General features: G+C 36.4%; 2 protein-coding genes across 2 annotated transcripts; both read left to right on the top strand.

The window, feature by feature from the left end:
- Positions 1-553: 553 nt before the first annotated feature.
- LOC108477524 (uncharacterized protein At1g28695-like) lies at positions 554-2,006 on the top strand. The gene is made up of 3 exons (XM_017780065.1): positions 554-697; positions 787-1,173; positions 1,488-2,006. The coding sequence occupies exons 1-3, from the start codon at positions 554-556 to the stop codon at positions 2,004-2,006; spliced, it is 1,050 nt and encodes a 349-aa protein (XP_017635554.1).
- A 6,538-nt stretch (positions 2,007-8,544) lies between these two features.
- Positions 8,545-9,069, top strand: LOC108477526 (uncharacterized). The gene has a single exon (XM_017780066.1). The coding sequence runs from the start codon at positions 8,545-8,547 to the stop codon at positions 9,067-9,069; it is 525 nt and encodes a 174-aa protein (XP_017635555.1).
- The last annotated feature ends 13,618 nt before the right edge of the window (positions 9,070-22,687 follow it).

Here is a 22,687-nt window from a genome sequence, read left to right as displayed (position 1 = left end):
AGTAGTTTACTCTTATTATTATTATTATTATTATTATTATTATTATTATTATTATTATTATTATTATTATTATTATAGTATAGTTGAAATATATGGAGAAGTAACTAATTTAAGAAGATAAGCCTTCGATTTCTATCTATGTTTACAAACTTTCTAATCCTAACAATACGCATAATCAGTAAAATAAAGAGAGATCCAACGCCACCCTACTCCCAATCATAAATATTAACCCAATCCAAAACCTCCACTTCCGATCGCCGCCGCCGCCACCACCACCAATCATCTAACTTTCACTATTTACAAATAAAACACAGAAGGGATATTGGAACAATAGCTTCCTTCGAAACTTCTATGAAAAATGAAATTATTTTAGGATTTCATATTAAAAATCTTGAGTTTGTTCTTTTCCTGGGTTTCAATTTATTTTATAACTCCAGCAAAATGTTTAGCTCTGATCCACTCTAACGTCGAAAATTTTCTAGTAATTTTCCATTTACGAGACTTCAAATTCTGCCCGGACAACCGTTAAGAAATTACAATCATCTTCTCAGACATGGATCATAATTCAAAGCAATTTTTTCCGGGAAGCCATGTAATGATTTATCTCCTCGTAGCTATAGCTGTGTACGTTTTCGTATGGTTCTCAGGCCCTTTTTTCGGGAATTACAATGAAACCAACTCTTCACCCTCTAATTTCGTAAGAACTTTAAATTTATAATCTTTAATTACAGCATGCATGCATGTAATAATTTGACGTTGAATTCTCTTTGTTTTGTTATGTTGTAGCCTGGTATTGGAGCAAAAGATGAGCTTGAGTTAGCGTTAAGGAAAGCTTCAATGCCGAACCGGACGGTCATCATTGCGGTGATCAACAAAGCTTATGTTGAAAGAAGTGTTAATGAAGAGGCGACGATGCTCGATCTTTTCTTGGAAAGCTTTTGGGTAGGAGAAAATACTAGGCCATTGCTCGAACATTTGCTGCTCGTCGCCGTCGATCAAACGGCTTACGAACGATGTCAGTTTCGGCGGTTGCACTGTTACAGATTGGTGACGGAAGGTGTGGATTTTGCGGGAGAGAAGGTTTACATGTCGCAGGACTTTATTAATATGATGTGGAGACGAACTCTTTTTCTTTTGGAGATCCTTAAGCGTGGCTATAACTTCATATTTACGGTACGGTTGTTTTTATCAGCAAAACCCTAATTATATATTTAACATAGTCTAATTTATGAGAAGAGATTGTATGAAATTATAATTTAATATTTGTAAAAATTTGATTTATTTTCTCTTACAAAAAGATATAAATAACGTAAAATTTCAATTTCATACAATTATTTCCTTAATTTACACATTAATTTGATAATAATAAATATTTATTGTTCATATTGATTCATCTAAAAGATTAAGAAACAAACAAAAATAAGTTATTCGTAAACGATTCATTGGACACTTTATTTATTTACGAAAGTGTGTAAAAATTTTATCAGGACATAGACGTAATGTGGTTAAGGAATCCATTTCTACGACTGAGTCCACTCGAAGAGGCTGATCTAGAAATCAGCGTCGATACATTCAACGACGACCCCCGACCGGAAAACAAATATATCAACACAGGTTTCTATTACATAAGATCCAACAGCAAAACCATCTCATTGTTCCATACATGGTATTCTCAGAAGAATAACTCGACAGGAAAGAAAGAACAGGATGTATTGCAAGACCTAATCCGTGGTGGGCTGTTGCAGAAACTGAATCTCAAAGTAAAGTTCTTGGAAACTAGGTATTTTAGTGGCTTCTGTCAAGACAGTAAAGACATCACGGCCGTAACCACCATGCATGCCAACTGTTGTCGTAATTCAAAGGCAAAGTTCAGAGATTTAACGACGGCGCTACGTGATTGGAAACAGTTTAAAGCCGCCGTCTTTCAACATCCTGAGATTATTGACAGGATTGGTTTGGATTTTAAATGGACAGCACACACTGAATGCTTGAATTCTTGGCAATGAAGTCATGGTTGACCATAACTGCAACTCACCAAGCCTTTCTAATTAATTTTATAATATGTTAATGGAAATTGTTGGATGCATTATTTAATTAATGTTACCCAATTCATCTGTCACGTTAGACTTTAATTAAAAAAAAGAATACCTTCTAAATGTATTTTATAGAGAAAATCATTAAATCAACCATAAATGCACCCATTTATATATATTCAGCATAGCATACGCTTTTTCCCTCTTCTTTTACTAGCATGGCTTCTTTCCTTAATTGCATATAATTTTTTTAAATAAAAATTGTGTTTATATATTATTGAAAACCACAATGTATCATACAGATTGTAATTTAAAAATTAAAGAAAATCCTAAAAAAGATAACAGCCTCTACCTCTTACTTACAACCAAAGTAAAAAGAAAGAAAAACTTAATCACCTCTGTGAAGCCTTAATCTTGAAAATCAAAGAAATCGTTGAAATACCTAGCTTCTGAAAAAGAAAAACTTTGTCGCCCCTCCCAATAGTAGACTAGATAGAGGTCCACGTCTCTAGCGACGGCCCACCCGAACCAAGCAACGCATCCACTGAAGCACAAATCTCGACTCCCAATCACACTGTTGCTAATCACCCAGATCTGAAGTATTAGTCCCCTCCACCATTATGATTGTGGAGAAATCACTTGTTCAACATGTAACGACTTCGTATACACCACACCGTAGATGGTGACGGGACCATCCTTGACCCACCAAGAATCACGTTGCTGGTGAAAGCGTTCCTTTGCCATAAGGTGAGTGGCTTTTTTTTTATTGATAAAAAATAAAATTCACTTATAATTTGTAGGGTATAGGGGTGTTCAAACTTCGGTTAAAATCGAATTAACAGAATAAACTGGTTTAAATCAGTTACTCGATCAATTAACCAATCTAGTTCAGTCGGATGCCGATTAAAGGTTTTTGGAATTTTAGTCAACGGTTAATTCGGTTCGAAACCGGATAATTAATTGAATTAGTAAAACTTAATGAATAATATTATACATTATATGTATTAGGCTATTATTAATTCGGTTAATACGGTCAAATGAACATTATCAATTTATTTATTTTATTGTTTTATACTTGTTTTAACAAAAATATATATAAATTTTGATTCATTAATTTTTTGAAAAATTTTGATTCAGTTAACGATTAAAGGATTAAAAATTCGATTAATACTAATTCAATTCCATTAACTGATGGATTAACAGTTTAAACACCCTAATAATTTATCTTCTTTTATTATCTTTACTTTATTTTCATTAACAATTTTAAAAATCTCATCTATAATCACAATCTTTCAAAACATTTCACCATCATTTATTGATCAAAGATGATGTTTAATAAAAAATATGAAATATACTAACAAATAGTGAAAAGACAGGAAAATAATTTAAATTTAAATATTAAAAATAATATTATTAAAAGAATAATTACAAATATTATAAAATGAACATAAAAAATATTAAATCATAGAAAAACGCATCAAATTTTAAAATCTCCCGTACATGTATGGGAATTCATATGAAGGATAACGAAAATTTTATACGGTTGATTTTTATTATATTAAAAAAATAAAAAAATAATAAATATTTTATTGTATTAAATATAAGTTTTAATGGCCGACCAATCTATAGCAGAATTGTCATCAAACAATGCCGCATCAGTGTTAAACCAATTTACAGGTGGCCTGCACCAGCTAGTAGCAGCAGTCTCTGTTGAGGTGGATGCATTTCGACCCTCTACGAGCACCTTGCCAAGCCTCCATAAACGAATCAGCAAACTGGATAATCGGGATAGCAGCATCCTGATTCCGGTAAAACCAAATGCTCCACGCTATACTCAGCCATCAACATAAGACCTTCGCATCTTTCAACTGAAGATTGTTAGAGTAGTCAAATAATACTAGTAAGTTGTTAACAGCGGTTGCTGTTAAAGAATCTGTTAAGCAGTTGCAGTTTGTTAAAAGTTGTTGATATTTGCCTTTATATAACCTGCTGTACTAAGTTCATAAAATAGAATAAGAGATATAGCTATTCTTCAGAGTTTCTCTTGTCAGAAGTTTAACACATCACCTTACTCATTCACCTAATTCTTTAGCAGAAAGCACTCCATACAAGGGTCCAGGTAAGGTTTATGTTGGCAATGGCGATGCTCTGTCTGTCCTATCTTCTGGTCAGTCTTCTTTACTCACTCGTTCACGTCCATTGTTCATGCGCTCTCTATTGCTTGTGCCTGGCATCACAAAGAATCTCTTATCTGTCTCAAAGTTTACCAAAGATAATCAGGTAATCTTTGAGTTTCTTCCTTCACAGTGTCAGGTTCGGGACATGCACACGGGGGAGGTTCTTCTTAAGGGGTCGGAGCAGCATGGGTTGTACAAACTTCATTTGACCGATTCTGGTGCAACAACGTCTACCTCAGCTCAAGGCCTTACTGCTACATCTACTGTACCTTTTGATGTTTGGCACTGTAGGCTAGGTCACCCTTGTACAAACATTCTTACAAGGGCTCTACACAAATGTAACATTCCTCTTGGTGTTAATAAAAGCTTCTTTCGTTGTATTGCTTGTCACTTAGGCAAAGAACACAAACAGCCTCTTCAGAAATCTACAACTGAATATACTGCTCCGCTTCAACTTGTGCTTGCTGATGTTTGGGGACCAGCTCCAGTTCCCTCTAGTGCCTTTCGCTACTATGTTGCTTTTACAGATGCCTATACACGGTATACTTGGATCTACTTCTTGAAAACCAAGTCTGAAGTGCTTTACGTGTTTCCTCATTTTCAAAGGCAAGCTGAAAGAATTATTGGACACAAGCTTAAAACACTGCAAACAGATGGTGGTGGAGAGTTTCAAGCCTTGACAAGGTATCTAGCTCAACAAGGGATAGTCCATCGCCTGACATGTCCTTATACTTCAGCTCAAAATGGGTTGGTTGAACGAAAACATAGGCAAATTGTCGAAACCGGGCTGTCCATGCTAGCTCATGCCTCTATGCCTCTGGTCTACTGGAGTGATGCTTTTGCTAGTGCAGTATACTTGCTCAACAGATTACCCTCTCATCCTATAAATCATGCTTCTCCACATAAAAAGTTGTTTAACACCACACCAGACTATAATTTCATGTGTGTCTTTGGGTGCCTCTTCTTTCCCAACCTTCGACCCTACAACAAACACAAGTTGGCTTTTAGGTCTACACCATGCACCTTTTTAGGCTACTCTCCATCTCATAAAGGGTACCGCTGTTTGGATTCTTTTGGGAAGATATATATTACCCGTCATGTCACCTTCAATGAAACCGTGTTTCCTTTTCATTATAATAGTCTTAAGCCTGCTAGCTTTATACCACAGTCAAAGTCCAGCTCTAAACTCCTTGTCCTATCACCGACGTCTACCCACCCTACACCTTGTGCGTCCACATCAACTCACTCACGCACTACACCTGCTCCTTCATACAACTGCAGCCCTCTATCACCTAGCTCATTTTCTCACCTCAACCGTCCTTCTCCACATTCAACCCCATCTATTTCTTCATCCAATTCCACCCAAGCCCAACGTGTTCCCGATCCTCCACCTCCATTACCTGTTCCCTGTAACACACATCCCATGGTAACCCGTAGTAAAGTTGGAGTGTTTAAACCTAAAGCTTATGTCACTGTCGCACCCTCTTCACTTGGTGATGTTCCCTCCTCCATCCATGCTGCCCTGTCTCATGAATCTTGGAAGGCTGCTGTGGAGAGTGAGTTACGGGCGCTCATTCACAACAACACCTGGACATTGTGCACTCTACCAACCAATAGACGAGCTGTGGGTTGCAAGTGGCTCTTTAAGGTAAAGACAAGGGCCGATGGTACTGTTGACCAATACAAAGCTCGTCTAGTTACAAAGGGTTTTTCGCAACATGCAGGCTTCGACTATCACGACACCTTCAGTCCAGTAGTTCGTGCTACTACGATTCGCACAGTCCTAGCTACCTCAGTCATGAAAAACTGGCCTTTAAGGCAGGTTGATGTCAACAATGCTTTTCTTAACGGGGAGCTGGCTGAAGATATCTACATGGACCAACCGCCAGGGTTTGAGGAGTCTGGTCCTCATGGAGAGAAGCTTGTCTGTAAGCTGAACAAAGCTCTCTATGGGCTGCGCCAAGCCCCTCGCGCATGGTTCCAAACACTTAAGCAGTATCTTGTGGATCAGCTTAATTTTCGGGCTGCTAAGGCCGATCCGTCATTGTTCATACGTGTTGCCTCTGACACTGTTCTATTGCTCATGCTCTATGTTGATGATATTGTTTTAACTGGGAGCTCACCTTCCGAGATTGACAGAGTTGTTCAGCTACTTCATACAAAGTTTGCCCTTAAAGATATGGGCTCTCTTAATTTTTTCTTGGGCATCACTGTTGAACGGTCCTCTAAGGGACTGTTTCTTAGTCAACAGAAGTACATTCGTGAGCTTTTAGCTTGCACCGATATGTCCACTTCAGCACCCACACCAACACCTATTGTCGGTTCTCCAAAATTGGTAACAGTTGATGAAAGTCCACTCCTAGCTGATGGTTCTCTTTACAGAAGTACGATTGGCAAGCTGCAATACCTTTGCATCACTCGACCTGATCTGGCTTATTGTGTCAACAAATTGAGCCAATACATGAATGCTCCCAGAGAGGTTCATTGGAGAGCAGTCAAGCGTGTTTTACGCTACCTAAATGGAACTATTAATTATGGACTCTTCTACTCCACAGGTTCGTTTCAGCTGACTGGCTATGCCGATGCTGATTGGGCTTCTTCCATTGAAGACAGACGATCCACAACTGGTTATGTGGTGTATCTAGGATCCAATCCCATTGCATGGTGTTCTAAGAAACAGGCTGTTGTCTCTCGATCCACGTCTGAGGCAGAATACAAAAGCCTTGCAAATTGCGTGGCTGAACTTTTGTGGATCAAACAGCTCCTAGAAGAAGTTGGAGTAGTTACCTGTCAAACTCCTGTCATTTGGTGCGACAACACATCCACTGTGTCCATGGCTGCCAACCCTACGCATCATGCTAAGGTCAAGTATGTTGAGATAGATTATCACTTTGTCCGAGAAAGAGTGCTTGCTGGCACTTTACAAGTCAACTATGTTCCGTCTGACAAACAGGTTGCTGATGCCCTCACCAAGCCAATCACACCCAAGGTTTTTGACTCTATTCAACAGGCACTTCGTGTGATATCCCTTGCTAGTCCCTCAGTTCTTCAAGAACAAGAAGAAAACCAGGAGAATGTTAGAGTAGTCAAATAATACTAGTAAGTTATTAACAATGTTCTTTGTTAAAGAATCTGATAAGCAGCTTGCGCTTTGTTAAAAGTTGTTGATATTTGCCTTTATATAACCTGCTGTACTAAGTTCATAAAATAGAATAAGAGATATAGCTATTCTTCAGAGTTTCTCTTGTCAGAAGTTTAACAAAGATAACTGTCTAAAAGCTCATGAAACGACCCTTGAGACATTCTAAACCATTAAGGTTCCAGGATTCTTTAGCTTTATTACACCACAAGAGTACATGATCTAGATCTTTAGCTGCCCCCCACACGCTGGTAGCACATTTAAGCCCTTCTCCAACACTCGAGTCTTACACGGAATAAAATTACTCCCACACCTCCAAATCTTTAGAGGTAACACCAGCTTCCAAAGCTTCGCCCAAGAGTTGTGCAAACCTCATAGCATAAATACCAAACCGACAAAAATGTCGTAGCAAGAAATTCGGAGGGCTTTAGCCATAGTTTTTAGAACAATTTCTTTACTCGCTTTAGATAACTTATTTTCCACTCACCAAACCGTTTACTCAATTTTTCTCTAAAAGAAGAGAAGACTTGGCTCTTATTACAACCAATAAGAGGAGGTAACCCAAGATATCTTCCATGATTAAGAGAGGAGGTAACACCCAAAATTTGACAGATATCATTTCTGACAATGGGATTGGTATTGGCAATGAAAAAGATCCACGACTTCTGAAAGTTGATAGACTACCCAGAAGCTGCCTCATAAACTCTCAAAATAGTAATATAAATATCACCAATTTTTCTGTGTATAGCGAAGGACATCACCTAGTAACCATAATAGTTCATTGCTTTAGATATATCACCAATATTGTAATAGTTGAACGTATCATGTTCTTCAATAAACCTTGAGTTTGTGCCGGATTAAATTAAACATTGATTTTTATTTGCTGTGAGCTTTCCTTTTATGCCCACCATTGAATCTCTCCGATGACACTAGGAATATAATTAGATATAGCGGAGAATACAATGCATGTGCGTCCCTCTCTTTGGCAGATGCATTGGTGAAGTGCTTTGGGCCTGCTCTTCGTAGAGTAAGACGAGAATCCTTCCTTTTTTTTTTGTTTTGTTTTCATCCCATATGTCGTATGCCAAAGCTTTTCCTCCCTATTGACTGACCCATCCAAGGCCATTGTGCTTCCTATATATATACATTGATGATTAAAAAAAAAACCCAATATTGTTGTCTTGATTAGAGAAAAATGATAAACCGTTTAAGCACAGGCAAGAGCTGGTACAAGTGTTTCCGGTATGAAGAAGGCAGAGATAAGCCTGGCGATGTCCGAAACGTTATGTTAGTAGTTGCTAGCCTCATAGCTTCCGTCACCTTCCAAGCTGGTGTCAACCCTCCTGGTGGAGTATGGCAAGATAATAGTAGCGGACATGTTGCAGGCAGAGCCATTTATGCATACCAATCCGAGGTCTACTATGTTTTCTTAATTGCCAACACCCTAGCTCTATCCGCTTCCATTCTTGTCATCATCTCACTCACCTACAGGTTCCCTTTCCATCTCGAAATTGTTATTGCTACCATTTCCATGATCGTCACTTACAGTTCCGCAATTTTCGCCGTTACTCCCGACGAATCAGTGAGGTTTCGGTACGTCATAGCCGCCGCTTCTGTGCCTTATATATTGCGGATTTTCATTCAGCTCTTCAACATGGTGTTTGAAAATAATGAAAAACCTAAATCAGAGAATTCTGAGAAAGTAGTATTGAACTATTGATCTTGTATTTCAATTTCATTTACGAAACACGTTGCAACTTGCATCTTGTTACAGCACTCGAAACAGAGAACAATTTTCAATACATTGGGTTGTTTAAGCTTTTATTAGTCAATGGTTTAAATGGCTTCATTAATTAATTAGTTGTTTAGATTTTGATTATATCTGATGTAACACCCCTAACCCTTATCCGTCGCCAGAATAGGGTTACGTAGCATTACTGTACTTTTTAGATCAAATACGAACATTTGCATAATCATTTAACATACACATCATAATTTAATCATATTGTCCCTCTTTTGAGTCCTCAAGGCCCAAAATATATGTTAAGAACAAATAGGGACCAAATTGGGTACTCTAGGAATTTTTCGTGTGGCCATTAGACATGTCCGTGCTTCAAGCCATGTTCGATCCCATGTAACTCTCTGACTTAGGTCACACGACCAGCCACACACCCATGTACTAGGCCGTGTGCCTTACACGGTTGAGACACACACTCGTGTCTCTGCCCGTGTGAAATTACCTGAACATGCTGTTTTGAAATTTTAAAGTTGCAGGGGACACACGACCAAACGTGTGTTAGTTGTGTGTCTCGCACGGTCCAGTCACACGCCCGTGTGTCTGGCCGTGTGGACTCAAAATGAACCTTAAACAACAAGTTTACCATACCCTGCAATCTTTAACAACAAGTAACTCAAAAAGCCAAACATTCAATCAATCCAAAACAAATTCAGATACATCTAAAACATATCAAAACAATCAAATTAATGGCATAATCAATGTTCCCTCATCAATACTTCATATCTATTATCAAAACAATACATTAAAACTTTATTCAAGCCAATTCTAAATTCATGCCAATTTCAACCCAAATTTTGCCTTTGTCATAATCATTCATTCATCAACCAAAATATACTATTTTATAGCCTTAACATAACACATATGTGTGTGTATATATATAAGCAACCAATATCATCTTTAATATCATTTACATTCATTTCCCAAAATGACAAACATAAAACACCCTAAGTACATGCCAATACCAAAAAGAAATATATATATATATATATATATATATATATCAACACCTTTTGAGATCGGGATTGTTGTGGATGCCGAATTGACGATAAACTTTAACACTTAACCTGCGCACGGAAAATAAACCGTACGTTGAGTATGAACTCAGTGATATTTCTATAATCCGAATGCTTAAAGGTAAATTAATATAACATATACATTTAAATCATACAATGACCATAATTATATAATTAATCTCACCATAACAAATATCATTCAAATAATCAATTTCATAAATATACCATTCATGGCATTTCCAATTTTCATCACTTGCTATTTCAATTAGCTTTTCTCAATATAATACACAATTCATTTTCATTCCACATTCAATGTTTTTCAATACCATTCATAGTACATTTTGCTCTATTTTCCCCTATTAACATGACTCAGACTTTGGTGGATACATGGATCCAACCAAAACACACCAATTTAGCACCTAGTGCCTCATCAATAATTCGAAACAATAAGTTGACACCCAGTGCCTCATCGGCTATGCAAAAGTAAATTGGTACCCAGTACCTCATCGAATTTATCCGTAGTAATAATTTGACACCCAATGTCTCATCGACTCGAAGTCGAAGTATCCCTGAACTCTTCCAATCCTATGGTATACCAACTATATCCGACTCAACCTGATATAGTTAATAGGGTTTCAATTCACTTTCCAAGTATAACAATATCCAATGTTCAATTTTCACAATAATCACATATTCATATCAATTTCATCACACACCAAATTAATCCATCTCAATTGTAAACACAATAATTCTCACCTTTCATACTTACCATATACAAGAAATCAAAATACAATAATTTTAATAATTAAATTTGGATTATAGAAATACAAACCAGAATTTTCGGGCTATTCCTCGTCGACTTTCTCCTTTCCCTTCTTAGGCAAGGTTTCCGGCACAAAGTCAGCTATAGAAATTGAAACAATTAAAAATCATCAATACACAAAATCTCACATTGAATATTTCAATTTATATTCAACTTTTGCCCAAATTCCAATTTAGTCCCTAACCAAAACTAACTTTATTTTCTTCACAATTTATTCTATATTTTTATTCTTAAAACTAAACTTAACTCTCTAATTTCATTATAAAACCCTAAATTTCAAAAATTTCCCAATTTAGTCCTTATTACTCAAAACTTATAATTTATTTTACAATTCAATCCCTATTTCATTTCTAATTTCAAATTTTATCAATTTAACCCCAATACTCCAATTATTCAACATGAACAACATATAAAAATCTACAAATTTCTAAAATTTCAACACAAATCAAGTAGTATTTTATGCTAGAGTTCTAAAAACATAAAAAACTTCAAGAAAAGAGACTAAATTGACTTACCAATTTGAGTTTGAACCCTAAAATCCCTAATTCTCCTTTTTTTTTTCTTTTTTCTTTTTTCCTGTTTGGTCCCATTTTGTTTCTTTCTTTTCTTTTGTTTCCTTTATTTATTCTTTATGTTTTATATAATATTATAATATAAAATATAATAACGTTCACTTAAAGAATAAGTAAATATAATTTATTATTAAATATATGTTTATTATTTGCACACATGGAATTTATTTTTACCACACACTTGTAAATTTTAGGTTTAATTGTTTAATTAGTCCCTTAATTTTTCTCTATTCTATAATTCAACTTTTACCCTATATGCAATCTTGTCCTTTCACCTAATTATCCTTAATTCAAACTAATTCAACTAACTAAAACCTAATTAACCACACAACTAGCTTCGTAAATATTTATTAAAAACATTTATGAATCTGTTTTACGAAAACGGATATCCAAAAACACACTTTTCTATACCCGTGACTATCGGGTCGTTACATCTTATCTGTTTAATAGAATGTTCAGAATTAGGTATAATCTCTCCCCACCAATAATTAGAAAGATAATGCGCTGAAGTGTATTTAACCTCACGTCCTCCTGCATTTATAATAATGCAATACCAATCGAGTTAAAGCTCGATTAATAATTAACTATTTATTTCAAATCAAAACAAGTACAAGAAAATTATTAAACCCAGCATCGTAATTTGTCTCAGATTTTAACAATTTATCCAACCATTTGATTGTCACGAAAGTAGCATGATATTTCTTTTTGGAAATAATTCCACTCACCTACACCCTTCAAATCAAAAGTCAAAGGGTTGATTGTCAGTTTGTAATAGTTTAACGTAAGGAACACGTCGCAATTTGTTTCTAGGGGTTAGAATGCCAGTTTGAAAAATTGGGTGGTTTTAGGCGATTTTTTTTATTTCAAATTCGTTTAAATTAATTTTATTTTTAAAAAATTAGAATTCTAAATTTTTTAAGGCATCTAAATATAACCAAAGTAAACTGAAAAGATAAAGGAGCTTGAAAGATTTGAACAGTCACGAAAAAGCAGTACACACCAAGTGATTGAGTAAATACTTTGAAATATATTTTTAACTCAAAGAATAAAATACAATGGAATGATTACAAATAAGAGGGAAGACCTTTATTTATAGTTGAGTTTCCTCAGATCTAAAGGTACAGATCAAATTACATCAACGATTGATATAGTGCCTACAATAATTACCTTGGTAACTTTTGTTTTATTTCACTGAGCCACAAGACTTCAAGTAGATGAGTTTTTCCATGTGCTCCATGAATAGGCTAGTTCAAGTGAATTAAATGAGTCTTGTTTAATTAGTTGACCTTGATGAGTCTATGAATTCTTCACGGGCTTTGATCTACGGCTCGTGACACTTGCATCTTATTATAGCACTCAAACATAACACAATCTTCAATACATTAGGTTGCTAAGTTTTGATTGTCAATTATTAATAAAATTTTATTTTATTTTTGTTGAAGAAAATAAATCAATTATTTGTAAGTTTCCTTTTTGGTTATCCAATGATGAAAACTTACAACAATGGTTACTCAACTATTTGATTTTGCCTTTTTTGGTCACCAACTGTTAAATGACTAACGGGAAGATGACGTGCTAGCTTTTAAAAGTGGTATAATAACAATTTTAATTCTCAACATTTATATATTGTGTTAATTTAATCTTGATTCTAAAAAAAATATAACCCTCAACATTTACACATTATGTTGAAGAGTTAAATTTTTTAGAATCAAGACTAAAATCACACAATGTATAAATGTTGAGGATTAAAGTGGTTATGCTGTCAATTTTAAAAGCTGTCAAGTTCTCTACATAATAAAAAAATTGAATTGTTGGGTGAGCATTTTATAACTTTTCATAGTTAAATGACAAAAAAAGCTTACCAATAATTGAGTGACTAGTAATGTAATTTGAATACTACAATGGCTTGTATTAGTAAAAGGTAATCCAACCAGTCGATTGTCACAACAGTACCTTGATATTTCATGTATGGAAATAGTTCCACTCAACTCAAAAGTCAAGGGTTGAAAATTATTCATATAAAAGAACTTCCCTACGTGTTGATTGACCCATGCAATTCCATTAAAGTAGCACCTATATATATTGAATCGATGACCAAAAACTTGAGTATCCTTTTCATTTCTTAAATCAAAAAAAGGATGACCAAAAACTTAAGTATCATTTTCATTGCTTAAATCAAAAAAATGATAAACCTTTTAAGCACAAGCAAGAGCTGGTACAAACGTTTCCAATATGACGAAAATGTAGACAAGCCTGGCAATGTTCAAAACATTATGTTATTAGTAGCAACCCTCATAGCTTTCATTACCTTCCAAGCTAGTGTCACCCCTCCTGGTGGCGTATGGCAAGAAGACAAAGACGAAAATCGTGTAGGCCATGCCATTTATGCATACCAATCTACCGCTTACTATATTTTCTTGATCGCCAACACCATCGCTCTCTCCGCCTCCGTACTTGTTGTCACCTCTCTCACTTACAGGTTCTCTTTCCATCTTGAAATTATTATTGCCACGATTTCGATGATCGTCACTTACGGTTTGGCAGTTTTTGCCGTAACTCCCGACAAATTGGTGAATTTTTTATTTGTCATGTTTGTCACTGCCGTGCCTTTCATTATTCGGGGGTTGATTCAGCTATTCAACGCTGTCTTTAGAAGTAATAAATAATCTGATCTAGAGAATTAAAATGATCATGAGAAAGTAGTATTATATATTCATCTTGTATTTCAGTTTCACTGTGGTTCCTAGAATTGTAGTTTAACGTAAGAAAAATGTTACATCTTATTACAACACTCAAGACACAACATAATCTTAACATTGGCTTGTGAGTTTTGTTTAGTTAATGGTTTCTAACTTTAATCTCCTCACAATTTTAGGTAAAATCAAAATTAGGTTTGGTATTGTCTGTGTAGGAGGACATGTGTTTTAGTATCTTGAAGCGTATCATCTTTCTATTTAAGGGTTAATGAGAAACTATGGATAGTTTTAGGTATTGTATTAAAAAGATCAGATACGATAAAAATCTATAATGAAATTAATGTTTAAAAAAATAAAGTTTGATAAATAAAGTAATAGTGGGTTCTTCGCATGGAAATGTATAATTATAAATATGGATAAGGATATGTATATAATATACCATTTTTTAATCTGGATTAATAACTCGTCATTTAATATATATATATATATATATATAGAACCAAGGCCAATGTAAATTGAAACCAAAAATCTTGACATTGTATATAATATAATGTTTTAAACCCTAGCTTAGTTTGAATAATTGTTATTGTAATATGGCTACAAAAGCGGTGAGGCAAACCCAGTTCGATCATGATGCAATTCTCCTATACTTATGGGGTCATAAACCAAAAGATTTATCTAATGACCCTAGAATGTGTTTCAAATTTGATTTGTGCTGGGCGAGTGATAGGGAAGCAAAAAATATTATAGGTAATGCATGGAACAGGGTTGATACGGATTATAGGGATAAGTTGGATAGGGTTAGGTCAGTTTTTGGTCTTTGGCAGCGTAAAAAATATGGAAAATTGAAGAGTGAAATGCGAAGACTGGAGAAAAAAATCAATTTGATTATTGACTCTACTAGTAGAGGGGATAGTGTGAGGACTTTGAAGGAAACTCGTAAAAGGCTTGATTTTCTTTATCCTAGGGAAGAAAGTTAATGGGCTCAAAGGTCTCGATCAAAATGGCTAAGGGAGGGGGATCGGACACTCGATATTTCCATGCTAAAGCTACTAGGCGGTTGAAGAAAAATATTATAGAGAAGCTTAAAGATATGGAAGGAAACTGGGTGACAAATAGCAAGGACATTAGCCAAGTGGCCAAAAACTATTTCTTGAGATGGTTTCGGTCAAAAGGTCAAAGGGTGTAACGCCTCGAATTTGGGCCTAGAAGTATTGGGCCTTTAGTATGGGTTTGTAAGAAGGTTGTATATAAGCATTTGATTGTACAAGGAAATAATACAATTAAATGTCTGCTTTAGTGGTTAATGGCCTTGAGAAGTGTTGGAGAAATTTTGGGTTCAAACCTGGGCTTTAGCAAAAATTTTGGTAATAAGTGATATAAAACCCTGGGTGCTTGGATGAAGGCCTTTTAAATTATTGTGGTAAATAAATGACATAAGGAAGCTTGTGGTCTAATGGTTGTAGCGTCATTAAGGTTCCAAGGGAGCCTGGGTTCAAGTCTTGGCTCTTGCAATTTATTTTGGTTTTTCTTTTAAAGGAACCTAAACTTTGGCCTATAAACCTTATATTTAATTAAGGATAAAATATGACATAGAAAGAGCTTGTGGTGGAGTGGCAAGATGGCATGTTGTGTAAATGTTAGGTCTAAGGTTCAAGTCTTGGGATGCACAATGGAGTATTTATTTTACTGTTTGAGCTGTGTAGGAGGTGGAGTTGGACTGGAACTCTGTGGTTGAGGTGGTCATAAGAAAATAAGGAGTTTTCCCAATGGTTGAAAGTAATCCCACATCGGGAAGCTAGCATGGGAAATGGTAAGAAGCTGGCTTTAAATAGAACGAACCAGATGAGTTGATGAAAAAGAAAAAGGTGATTAAGACCCAATGCAGGATGTACTAAGGTTGGTGATCATGGACTTTGGCGCGTTCTCATAAATAAGTGTGTATTCACGCCCTTCTTTGTTAGAAATCGACAAAAGCAGAAAGCCGCCATGAGCATTCTTGTGTGCTGGGGCTGTTCTGGGCCTCGATGGGCTGAATGGGTTTGATGGGCCTGTGGGCCCGCTTGTGTAAATCTAACTGTTAGGTGGGAAGTAGTTGGGTCTGATGGGCCAATGAATGTGATTAGGCCTGTTAGGCCATGTGAACGAGATTGGGCCTAAAGGGGTCAAATGAATAAGTGTGGATCTGTTAGTGTTTAGTAAATGGGTTGTGGACCTAGTTTTTGGTAACTACTCAAACAGACATAAAACTTAAATAATTAATTAATCGCGACCGTGGACGAGTCATAAGCTTAAGGTGTGGCAATGGGTATATGCATATCTAGGATTGGATCTAGGGAGAGTTTGGTACTTAAGCGGTCTTAATAACTCACCTCCTCTTCTCTAGAATCCTACTTGGTGCATAGTATCTGTTCACTTTATCCAACGAGGACTTGTTAACGGGCCAATATAAGTAATAAACCCATAATAAAGAGAAATTACCGAAACACCCTTGATTTGTAAAATTACCGAAATACCCCCGATTTGTAAAATTATCAAAATACCCTCGATTGTGAAATTACTGAAATACCCTTGATTTGTAAAATTACTGAAATACCCTCGATTTGTAAAATTACTAAAATATCCTTAATTTGTAAAATTATTGAAACACCCCTGATTTGTAAAATTATTAAAATACCCTTGTAGTGTAAAATGACCGACATACCCCTATAGGGTAAAATAATTGTTTTGCCCTTGAGGGTAAATAACTGACTTAGACTTCGAATTTGACTAATTTGATTATGAATGTATGACTGCGTTTTAATTGACTTGACTATGGTTGTATGACTGATATATTCTTAATATATGTTTACTGTTACTGAGTATGGCCATTCTGCATACACGTGTGATGATTGAGCATGACATACACGACATATTGCATGGGTTGAGAATTATAGAACGAAGGAAGTATATGAGGATCGCATGGTTGCTTGACGATCGTGGATCCACCGATGGCTATTAAACCTAATATTTGATTAGCAGCTTACTGCAATGAAGGTAGTGCCGCAACCGGGCTACCATTGATGTGTATCGGATGGGTGGATCGATATTTACATCCCCACATGATGTGTACGGGGGACGGAGTTGGTGTGTAACGGTTGGATTATTGGGGTGGGTTACACAGCATTGCATGTATGATATTATTGTGATATTATTGCAATGTGGGCTTCGGCCCAACTGAGGCTAAGATGGGCTAGACCCAATTTATTCTGTTATGGGCTGTGACCCAAATGATATTGTAACGGGCTTTGGCCCACGTATGCTCTGAACTGGATTGTACTATTACTGTAATGGGCTCGCTCGATCGATTCTCAATTCATGCTTTCATCGACTGTTACTCTAGTAAGGGGATTACACACTGAGTTTTCGTAAACTCACCCCGTTTATTAACTGTGTAGGTAATCCCCAGCGTTAGGTGGATCGGTGTCGCAAAGGGACTTGGAGACGACCACACAACTGCACATGTTTTTCTATTTCGTTTATTTAGTTAAGCACTTTGGTTTTTGATTTGGGTTGTATTAAGGCCTCTTTATTTTCTTAACTTTTTATTTGGGAAATTTATTTAGTATGCTTAATATCTGTTAGAAGTAGAGACAGTTTTCCAAAACAACAACTGGTTTTCATAATATTTCATTTCCGTAACTATTTAAAAGTAAGCTTCCGCAACAAGTACGGTTTTAAGGGAATTAACGTTTCACGGTTTTAAAATGGCTAGAGGTTTTGAGTAGTAAGAAGGGTTTTCAATGAGAACATAGTTTTCGAAAAACACTTCAATGTGACGCGCTAGATTCGGGCCTAACTTCTAGGCCAGGTTTGGGGTGTTACAAAGGGTTAATATACATGAGATGGGGTATATTAGAGAGTGTGTGACCAGAGAGACAAACGAGTGGCTTACGAGGGATTATACAGAGGATGAAGTCCACCAGGCCATTAAGCAGATGGACCCAAATAAAGCTCCTGGTATTGACCGACTCTCAGGAAATTTTTTCAAACATCACTGAGAGATTGTGGGAAGCGACACTATTAACTTCTGCTTGGATGTTCTTAATGGGCACAAAAATATTTTAACCTTAATGAAACTATGATCATTTTAATTCCTAAAACTAGAGCCCATTTGAGCTTACTAATTTCCGTCCTATTAGTTTATGCAGGTTTGTCTACAAGATCGTCTTGAGGACTTATGCCAATCGCCTCAAAGTGGTTCTTCCTAGCTGCATCAGTCAAAATCAGAGCACCTTCGTGCTGGGGAGAATGATACATGATAATATTCTAATTGCACATGAGCTCATTCACTATCTTAAAAGTTCTAAAAACGGACCTAACAAAGGGTTCGTTGTCAAGCTCGATATGAGCAAAGTATATGATCGCGTTGAGTGGGACTTTATTGAAACAATTATGAAGAATATGGGATTCAATGAGAAGTGGATTGTCAAATTTATGAATTGCGTTCGTTCGGTTAAATATATGGTTAAATGTAATAATATTTTATCGGATATTATCACCCCCAAGAGGGGTCTCCGTCAAGGGGACCCGCTCTCCCCTTATTTATTTTTATTTTACATGGAAGCATTTTTAAAAATGCTCATCCAAGCTCAGGATAATAATATCCTAAGTGGAATCCGAGCCAGTAGAAATGGGCTTAGGATAAATCACTTATTCTTTGCTGACGACGCACTTCTATTCGTGAGAAATAAAAAGAGTGATGTTGAAATGTTGGTTAATATGCTTAATATTTTTTTCCAACATTTCATGACAAGAGATTAATTTCGAGAAGTCAATGGTACAATTTAGTCCCAACACTACTAGAGCTCAAAGAAACAACTTCAGTAATCTTCTAGGCATGACGGTGGTAGAAAACCTGAACAACTACCTGGGCCTTCCCATTTCAGTCGGTAAGAAGAAAATAGAGGCTTTCAAAGAGACTAATAATAGATTGTCTTGCAGGATCAATAGCTGGACCAAGAGGTTGCTCTCTTTTGGTAGCAAAGAAGCCTTCATCAAAGCAGTTCTCCAATCTATACCAACGTATGTGCTGTCGATTTTTTTAGCTCCCAAAAGAGTGATCTAGGATATCCAAGCCAGGCTAAGTAAAACGTGGTGGGCAGGAAAAGATAAAGGCAGATTTTGGACTATGGTCCCTTGGAAGACTCTGTGCAAACCGAAGGGAATGGGAGGTCTTAGAATTAAAAATGTTCGGTTTTTCAATTTGGCTTTATTAGGGCGTCAAGTATGAAGGCTTATAAACAACAAAGATTCTCTATGTTTTAAAGTACTGTCTTCGAAATATTTCCCTGAGGGTAATTTTTTTAAAGCCAAAAAAGTGGACAAAGCTTCTTTTACCTGGTCGAGTATTGCGGCAGCAATAGAAGTTCTTAAAGACGGATTTGGGTGGTAGGTGGGGAATGGAGAAATGATAAATATCCTGGCTGACAACTAGGGAATGGAAGATCCAAATGGGGAAACAATTAGAGGAGACAGTTTCAACCAAAATGTGATGAGCATGAAAGACCTGTGGCTTGAGGATAGAAGAAGCTGGAATGTTTAGAAAGTTAAAAGTGTATGGGCCTGATTGGGGTAATAAGATTTGCAACATACCAATAGGGGACAAGGGCCAAGATGATAAAGTTATTTGGTTCCACAACCCTTATGGATGGTTTATCTCAAAGTCTGCTTACTCATGGTTGCAGTTGAAAGAAATGAGGTATGGCCCGCACAAAATTTTTTGGAAAGCTCTATGGAAGCTTGATACATTACCGAAGATTCATGTCTTTACTTGGCGTGTGGGGCATGAAATCCTCCCGACGAACGAAAATATTGCTTCTATTAGACACAGTTTTGACACGAGATGCCGAAGGTGTAGAGCTGAAATTGAAACTCTGCTACACGCATTAAAAGACTGCCCGACATCTCGTGCGGTTCTCGCTTTAGGTGGATGGTCTGACAGCATTATTTCAAAGAAGTATGATCACTGTATTGACTGGTTGGAAGACATGATAAGAGTGCTTGACAAAAGAAAAATGGCTAATCTCATGGCGATTTTATGGAACTGTTGGAACAATAGAAACAATTTCATCTTTAGAGGAAAAGAAGAGGAGGCGAAGATAATTTAGGAAAGAGCTAGCAGCTTGAATAAGGAGTTCTGGATATACAACTTTATAAATGAGCCTTTACTTTCACAAATGGAATCGGGTATGGGGCAATTGCTAGAGATGATGAGGGCTTTGTTTTAGGAGGTGGGGGGGCTTTATAGGTGTGAAAAATAAAATAGAATAAAATAAATAAAAATAAAGAACACATAAATTTTACGTGGAAACCCTTTCGGGAAAAAAACCACGGGCAGAGGAGAAGAAAATTCACTATGTCGAAAATTTTTTTACTCAAATACAAGAGGAATAGACTATGTCTATTTATAGGCTTGCAAAGCCATATTCTAGTAGGATTGAAACACCTTATCCTAATCAATATAAAATAGATAGAGTTTAATAAGGTTTAAAAACCTTATTCTAAAATAAAATAAAAGAAGCCTAGTTCTATATGGATTTTACTTTTATTTTATTTTCCATCGTATTTATTTAAATAAGAATTTGGGTCACTTAATTCTAACAATCTCCACCTTGACACAAATTCTCAATGAACAAGTTCTTCATCGCGAACTTTCAATAAACAAGTTCTTCACCTCTTCCAAAAACCCTTAAGGGTTTAACTTCAACAATGAACACCAACCAAGTCTAAGCAATGCTCAAACTTGGTTATAGGAAGTGACTTAGTCATCATATCTGCAGGATTTTCATGAGTGCTAATTTTGCTCACAACAATATCACCACGAGCAATAATATCACGAACAAAATGATACCGAATATCAATGTGTTTTGTTCTCTCATGAAACATTTGATCTTTTGTAAGAAAGATTGCACTCATTGTCACCCTTTGCAACAAGCCTTGCTTTATATCCGGTTCTTCAACTCCTGAGTCCCTTCTTTCTTTTTAAACACCCATTTACAACGAATGCCTTTTTACCTTTAGGAAGTTTTACAAGATCCCATGTTCTGTTTTTGTGGAGTGATTCCATCTTCTCTTGCATAGCAAACATCCACTTTTCTCGAGTCTTCACACTAATCGCCTCGAATAATTAAATGGCTCTTGATTCGCATCTATATCTTCAGCCACATTTAAAGCATAAGCAACTAGATCAACCTCGGCATACTTCTTTGGAGGTTTAATTTCTCTTCTTGTCCTGTTTTTGGCGATAGAGTATTGCGGTGAAGAAGCAACTCTATTCTCAATTTTTGTCTCGGCTTGAGGAGTTGATTCAGATTAATCTAATGCTCCACCGCTTTTGGTTTTCTTTATTGGAAGAGTCTTTAAGAGATAAGTTAGGTAGCATAGCGTTTCATCAAAAACAACATCTCTGCTAATCACAACTTTTCTATTTTCAGACACCATAACTTATAGCCTTTTACACCACTTTATAACCAAGAAAAACGCATTTAATGGATCTCGGTTCCAATTTTCCATTATCAACATGAGCATACGCAGGACACCCAAAAATCTTTAAATCGTAATAATTAGCGGGATTACGCACCATACCTCTTGTGGAGTCTTTTTCTCAATGGCAACGGATGGAGATCGGTTGATCAAAAACATGCAGAGAGGTCGCTTCGCCCAAAATGACTTCGTAAGTTGGCATTTGACAACATACATCGAACCTTCTCCATGATCGCTCGTTCATTCGTTCTACAACGCCGCTTTTGTTGTGGAGTATGACGAATCGCCAAGTGTCTCATGATCCCTTCGACTTGCACAATCTATTAAACTCATCGTAGCGTAACTCTAAGCCATTGTCTGCACGGAGGTATTTTATCTGCTTTTCCGTCTTTTTCAATCATAATTTTCCAAGACTTAAATGTGGAAAACACATCGCTTTTCGCTTCGGAAGAACGCCCAAACTTTTCTCGAAAAATCATCAATAAAGGTTAGCATATAATTAGCTCCACCTCTCGAAGGCACTCGGACGGCCCCCACAGATCGTAATGGATATACTCCAACGCTTCCTTCGTGTTATGGATTCCTCTAGTGAATCGAACTCTCTTTGCTTCCCAAAACACAAGGTGCTCACGAAATTCGGTTTGCAAATTCCTTGCCCATTAAGAAGTCCTCTTTGCTTAATTCGCCATGCCATTCTCACTCATATGCCCTAGGCGATATGCCAAAGTTTAGTAATATCATCATCGACAAGGAAGAGGAAGCGACAATTGCATCACCAAGATAAGAGAACCTCAGAAACATATAACTTGGCAATCTTTCTTTGCCTTTTCATCACAACAAGGACCCTTTGAAATCTTTAAAACCCCACTTTCATTGTGTATCTGCATTCTTTTGAATCAAGAGTACTCAACG

This window comes from Gossypium arboreum, chromosome 12, assembly GCF_025698485.1.
Source record: "Gossypium arboreum isolate Shixiya-1 chromosome 12, ASM2569848v2, whole genome shotgun sequence".
Lineage (NCBI taxonomy): Eukaryota > Viridiplantae > Streptophyta > Magnoliopsida > Malvales > Malvaceae > Gossypium > Gossypium arboreum.
The sequence above is the reverse complement of the archived record's forward strand: the minus strand, read 5'-3'. Positions and strand labels throughout refer to the sequence as shown.